General features: G+C 53.1%; 1 protein-coding gene and 1 non-coding gene across 2 annotated transcripts in view; both read left to right on the top strand.

The window, feature by feature from the left end:
• The first annotated feature begins 4,465 nt into the window (after positions 1-4,465).
• TRNAM-CAU lies at positions 4,466-4,538 on the top strand. Its single transcript has one exon. It is a non-coding gene; the product is annotated as a tRNA-Met (tRNA).
• Positions 4,539-5,310: 772 nt separating this feature from the next.
• Positions 5,311-6,936, top strand: part of FBXO31 (F-box protein 31) — a 15,908-nt gene continuing 14,282 nt past the window's right edge. Inside the window, exon 1 of the mRNA XM_004704516.2 lies at positions 5,311-5,641. Within this exon, the coding sequence (XP_004704573.1) occupies positions 5,311-5,641 (331 nt within the window). The remainder of the gene's footprint in view (positions 5,642-6,936) is intronic.

Genomic DNA, 6,936 nt, shown 5'->3' with positions numbered 1-6,936 from the left:
TGTGTTTCTTGAGTCTGATGAGGTCGTTATTGGTGTCGGTCATATGGGCTAATATCAGGTTTATGGACTTGATCTGGACCGGGCTGGGATGTTTTCTCAATATTCAATTGCTCCTATATATAAAGCTCTTTTGTATACAGATATATGTGTCTCCCTGGATTTGTTTCTTTAGTCTACCTGGACTAGCACAGAAAGATCTATATGTTCCTAGGACTTAACTCACTGCCATTGAGTTTATACAGAGTTGAAATGGTTGTGTGGGGCATTTTGAATCAAAAATCATGTGGTTAAAAAAACTCCACATATGGTTTACCGTGCCAAGAATGCCAAATTCGAAAGGAATGCCCTCATAGTCATCTGTGAAAAGAATATCTCCAAGCAGCTATTAAAGTACGACACTGGCGATGATAGGATAATAGCTCTCTACACCTACAAGAAAGAGCAATTGATATCAATATTATTCAGGTTTGCATTTGAACTGGTGATGATGAAATTGAAAAATTCTGCCAACCTTTTCTATCTGAACTTGACCAAACGTGCTCACGATGCATTGATCATCACTGGTGACTGGAATTTGAGTGCTGGACACAGGAAAGAACTGCCGTTATAAACTGTGGCTTTGGTGACAGAAGCAGAGCTGAGGCCGGAGAACGCCTGGTAGAATTTCCCAAGACCAAAGGCTTCTTCGTTGCAAATACGCATTTTATTTCTTTAAAAAAATAATCTTACAACTCTCATCCCAATCCATACACCCATCCATTGTGTCGAGCACATTTGTACATTTGTTGCCATCATCATTCTCAAAACACTTGCTTTCTACTTGAGCCCTGGTATCAGCTCTTCACCAACATAAATGGCATCTGTGCCCATGGACTTCGCAGGATACGCTACACAGCAATCAAACGGACTACTTCTGTGGGAAGAGACCACGGAGAAACGCGTATCATCATCCCAAACAAAGCCAGGGGCAGACTGGGAAGAGGCTGTCCATCGCTCAGATGCACGCCCAGGTTGCAGCTGAAGAGGATTGAACCAAGTCCATGAGAGGTAAACTACAACCTTGGGCACATGCCACCTGAGTTTAGGGAAGAGCATCTCAAGATCAAGTTCGACACACTGAGCACTCATGACCAAAGACCAGAAGTGTCTTAGGATGACATCAACAACCTCATACATGAAGAAAGCCAAAGGTCATTAAAAATAGAGGGAGGGGAGAAATGACCGAAGTGGTTGTCAGAGACTCTGACGCTTGCTCTTGAATGTAGAGTGCCCACAGTGAACGGAACAATAACGTGAGAGAGTGGCCAGAACATCCTGAAAGGCAACTCAAGAGACGTGACTATAGGAATGAAGCATTATAATAAAGCTATTATAAAGTAATACAATAAAGACCTGGAGCTGAAAAAACCGAGAAGAAAGAACACACAGCGTACCTCAAGCTGAAAGAGCTGAAGAAAAAAAAATTCAATCTCTGAGTTGCAATATTCTATGGGCAAAGTATTGAATGATGCAGGAAGCATCAAGAGAAGATGGAAATAATAGTCACTGTACCAGAGAGATTGGTCAACATTCAGCTACTTTAAAGAGTAACACATGGCTGAGAACCAGTGGTGCTGAGGGCAGAAGTCCTAGCGGCAGCGAAGGCATTACAGAAAACTCGGATCCAGGAAGTTGCGGCACGCCGTTGGAAATGTTCCAACCAAAAGATGCGGTGCTGGAAGTTTTCACCGGTCTGTGCCAAGAAGTTTGAAAAACAGCTACCTGGCCAGCATACGGGAAGAGATCCACATTTGTGCTCACCCCGAAGGAATATGACCTGGCAAAATGTGGAAGTTATCAAACAATATCATTAACATCCCTTGCAAGTACAACGTTGCTAGAGATCGTTGAAGAAAGATTGCAGCAATGCACCAGGAGGTCCAGACTGAGAAGGAGACACCAGGATAGCATTGCTTGCCTGGAAGCAGAGGATGTCAGAGAAGATGCTCACTCCTGTCTTATTGATTATCCAAAAGCGTTCAACTCTGCGGATCATAAAAATTATGGATAACCTTGAGAAGAATGGGAATTCCAGAACATGTAATTGTGCTTAGGTGGAACGGGCAGACAGACAGAAAAGGCAGTCATGAGAACAGAACCAGGGACGGTGCAGGATTTGGAACCAGGACAGCAGTGTGCCAGTGCCATCTCCTTTCACCATCCTTATGCAAACCATCAGGGCAAGTGCTCGACCTGAAGAAGGTGGCATCAAGGTTAAAAGCCTGCTCTGTACAAACGCCACCACCCTCCGCTCTGAAAACCAAGAGGACCAGAAGCACTTACTGATGCTCCAAGATTCAGATGCTGAAGAGGAAAGATGTTCACTTTGAAGCCCGAGGCGCACCTGATCCAAGCCACGGTCTCTTCTTTCATCACCTCCTGTGCAGGTGAAAGGTGGGCAGTGAGTCTGGAAGAACGGAGACAAAGGGAGGCCTATGGGTTGCGGTGCGGTTAAGAACATTTGTTTGGAAAGCACCTCCGACTGCCAGGAGAACAGAGGAGACTGTCTTGGGAGGAGTCCAGCCAGGACGCTTCTTTAAAGCGAGGATAGGGTGGCAAGACTTTGCCGCGTGTCTTTTGGACATGCGATCAAGGGGGTCCAGGCTCTTAAGAAAAGCGTCACGCTGGGTATGGAGTCGACTACAAAGAGAAGGCCTTTAGGGGGGATAGACACAGGGGCTGCAGCACTGAGGACGGAGCAGGCCCGACCGGCAGCCGGCCAGAGGCTTCCTTCTGTTGTGCACGGCCCGCTGTGAGGGGGAGCCGACTCGAGGGCCCCTTCATGCAGTGACAGGAGAGTCCGTTAGGCCCTGTTTTTATGGTGTGTGCACATAGATGAGATGACGGAGCCATAGCGGCATTGCTGTTCTAGTCAGATCAGGGTAGACGTGCTCCATCTCCTGGAGGACACGGCAGCAAATAGCGGAAGCTTGGCTCAAGGAACTGATAACGGTTGCTGCTGGTACCTCGGAGTCATTTCACACTCACGATAAACCCATCCTGGCCCTGCTCCATCCTAACATTTGTTACTATGTTTGAGCCATTGTGGGCACTGGGTCAATGCATCTCCTGGGGGGCGGGGGTCTTCCTCTTTCTCACGGACACTTTACTTATCTAAGCAGATGCCCTTTTCCAGGGACTGGTCCTTCAGAAACTGATGTCCTCCCACCCTCATTTTGAAGGAACGGCTAGGGTTGACTTCGTTTTCTGTGTTTAGCCAGATTCTGTCCTCCCTTGGAAACAGCGGCGGGGCCTGTGGATTCTTAGTTTTGGAAGACAGAGTAATTCCTCTAATCCTGCAGGCTCTCGAAGGAAGCCTCCTTTGGAAGGGTTTGGGTAAACCCCAGCGGTGGAGTTTGTTCCTACAGTTACTCCACTGCCTGGGCCAGTTTCCAATTTTATTGATGATAATATTTACGATAGGGAAGATAGTCCACCCCCCTGGGCAAGTGTTTTAAGGCTCAACCATTAGATTTAAAAAATTTATCAATCTAAAAATGGGTAACATAGGTGCATGGATCAGTGATTGATACATTGTTGCACAACCATCACCGTTATCTATTTACAATGATTTTCATCATAAAATGGTTGAAACAGCAAATACTTTCTTATATGTTTCACCACAAACACAGGAAGGAAACATGGTAATGTATCCACACAAAAAAAGAGCAAAAAAAAAAAAAAAGCTCAAAAACATATACAGTGAACATTCTGCTCACTACCTTGCTCCTTGCTTCATGTCTCCAGAAATGTTTTTTGAGGCATCCCATATCTATACTAGCACAAACGCTTTAATAAGTCAAGTATATTGAAGTGAAAATAATAGGTTTAGTACCTACAGGTTGAAAATGATTTTTTTTTTTTTTTTTGGTGTTTGATTTCCCCGCTTCTGTTCGGTGTATTGTTTTGCTACAAATAAAGACAGGCTTGTGTATTTAAATCAATCACTAAAACAACGATAAAAGCAGTCTCTCCCTCTTCCCTTACCAAAAGGGGACTGGAAGTACTGGATCGTGAGCCATGTTAAGAGGAAATCAGCCTTCTCCAGTTACACCTGGTGAACAGCCGAGCTCGCAAGATCAGACACAGCTAGGGACAAGCCGTGCACCGAACCGAAGATCCTTAACAGCACGCATTAAAGAAAATGAAGAAAGAAAAAAAGGTTTATTTAAAAAATTTTCATGGCATTCATTACTAGCACGATTTCTTCCTCGCCTTGCCGGAAGGGTATAGGTGTCATTTGGAGTGCCGGGAAAATCTGCAACCTTTCCAGTTCATCGGAAAAGGGGCGCGTGTATTTCCGTCTCGCTGACGAACCCTTACACAAACAGGGACAAAGCGGTTTTGACTAAGTCCCGCCCTGCAGGCCTAGACTGAAGGCTCTGAATGTCAGCAAAGGCCCTTCGGCGGCGTCCGCCACCCAGGAGCCTCGTTAGCGCAGTAGGTAGCGCGTCAGTCTCATAATCTGAAGGTCGTGAGTTCGAGCCTCACACGGGGCACCCGCTCCTTTTGCTGCGACGGGTCAGGGCAGGAATGCACCCCAGTTCGCATCATCTTCCCTGCAGCCTCTGGTCCTGTGACGAGGGTGGTCTGCTTTCCCAGGGCGCGGCAGTTCCGAGCCTGGGCTGCGGATTGGGGGCGGTTGTGCGGCGGCACGCGGGGAGGAGGGGGCGCAGGGGTGGCCCCCGTCCACCCAGGAACAGAGGCGCTGGGAGCCCCACTCGTAACCTGGGTGGGTCGGAGGGCGCGGGGCTGCCTGGCTGCAGAGCCTGGCTCCCTAAGGCCACGGGGGACCGAGGTCGCTGGGATCGCGGGGGATGGAGCCAGGATCTCCAGTACGAGGCTGGGATCCCTGACGTCGGCTTCCAGGGGGAGCTCGGCCTCCCGGGAACCCTCTCATCTCCCAGGGGGTTGGGCTCTGCCCTTAGGGGCCTGGCACTTCTCTCCCCGAAGTCTGAGCTCAGCTTCCGGGGGCGCGGTTTGCCTCTCGAGGATGGGCCTTGGCCCTCCTGGGCGTGGCCAGACTCCCGAGGGCGTGGCTCTGCTCCCGGGGGCGTGGCTCTGCTCCCGGGGGCGTGGCTCGCCTTCACAGGGTGGGTTTGGGCTCTCGGGGGCGGAGCTCGGCTAGCCAAAGCCTGAGATCAGTTTCCGGGGGCGTGGCTATACCCAGGGGGCGGGGCTCGGCTCCGCGGTTTCCGGCGTGGCGCTGCTGGCGTCGCGGGGCGGGCTCGTCGGCGCGTGCGCAGAGCGCGGCTGGCTGTCAGTGCCGGCATGGCGGTGTGCGCTCGGCTCTGTGGCGTGGGCCCGGCGCGGGGCTGTCGCCGGCGGCAGCAGCGCGGAGGCCCGTCCGAGGCGGCGGCGGCCGACAGCGAGCCGGACACGGACCCCGAGGAGGAGCGCATCGAGGTGGGCGCGGCGCTGGCCGGCGTGGGGCCTGGGCCCGCGGCGGCGCGCTGCTCGCTGCTGGAGCTGCCCCCCGAGCTGCTGGTGGAGATCTTCGCTTCCCTGCCCGGCACCGACCTGCCTAACCTGGCCCAGGTGTGCACCAAGTTCCGGCGCATCCTGCACACGGACACCATCTGGAGGCGGCGCTGCCGCGAGGGTCAGTCCGGGCCGCCTGGGCCGCGGGCCGCGGGGAGGCGCGTGGGGGTGGACACGTGAGGGCCACCGGGGCCGGAGGACGTGGGTGGCAACCACGGGCGGGTTGGGCTGGGGGCGTGTGGGTGGCCGCCAGGGACCTGGCGGGGTGCGTGGGGGGATGACCAGGGGCCGAGGTGCGTGTGGGGCATGGAGGACTGTGTGCGGGACCGCTACAGATGGGAGGTGCAGGCATTCCCCAACCGCAGGGGCTGAGGCTTGTCCGGGAAGGGTGTACTTGGGTGAGGTGACCAGGCCTGGGAGGGTGACCTCCAGGCAGCGTTGTTAGGGGGGAGGTGCAGACAGCGCTTTCAGAGGGAATGACATCAGGGCAGACTGCTCTTTGTGCAGTTTCCGCAGAAATGTGTTCCTCATCGAAAGAGATCACCTCTGTGCAAGCCTGGGGTGCCCACACCCTTATACCTACCAGGCTGACAGTGTCCCCGTGGGCTGTTTGATCCCCATAATGACTGGGCAGGGTGAAGTGCCCAGATGGGGGCTGGAGCCTGGCACTGCACTCACCTGGGGTTCGGAGTGGGGCTGAGGGGTGACTCCCGCTCTGAGGGTATAGGACTCTGGGGTTCAGGGGGTGATGACAAGCTGGGATTGGTGTTCTGTGCATGCTTGATCCTGGAGGGGAATTAACTGATGTCCCTGGGCCCCTTTGTAGGGGGACCTTAGGGCAGCCCAGGACAGAGAGAGGGTGAACTTGGATAAAGTTGGGGGAGCAGGGTCTCCTGATGGTGAGTGGGTGGACCCGTGAGTAGAGAGATGGGAGGGGCCTGGGCAGTGCTGGGTGAGTGAGTGCCATCTGCCACCCCCCCCCCAGTGGCACCGTGTGTGATGTATTTGATAAACCGGGCGTGCCTGCCTTGGTGAGGGTCCTGCGGAATGGAATGGGTAAGTCAGCCTAGAGTCCCCAGCTCCCAGCTCTGCCTGTGCCTCAGCACTGCCAGATGTCACCGTGAAGTGAGCTTCCTGTTCTAGTGAACGGGAAGGGGCAGCACACCACGCAGAACAGTGGACAGAAGGAAGGAGGGAGGGAGGGAAAACCAGACTCACTACTATGAGTCCATGCTGATGCATGGTGACCCTACAGGACAGGGTAGAACTGCTTCAGTGAGCTTCAAAGGGTGTCTGAGGAGCAAGGTGAGCAGAGCTGAGGGCGCTGGATCTGTGCCGTCTCGGGGTGGGCTCGGCAATCCTAAGAGGGTGTGTGGGGAGAGGGTTTGTGGGAAGGCACAGCCTCCCCTTCTTCCC

This window comes from Echinops telfairi, unplaced genomic scaffold, assembly GCF_000313985.2.
Source record: "Echinops telfairi isolate 266 unplaced genomic scaffold, ASM31398v2 ScPeMD7_2291;HRSCAF=2852, whole genome shotgun sequence".
Taxonomy (NCBI): domain Eukaryota; kingdom Metazoa; phylum Chordata; class Mammalia; order Afrosoricida; family Tenrecidae; genus Echinops; species Echinops telfairi.
Note: the sequence above shows the minus strand (reverse complement) of the source record. Positions and strands in the feature narration are given on the sequence as shown.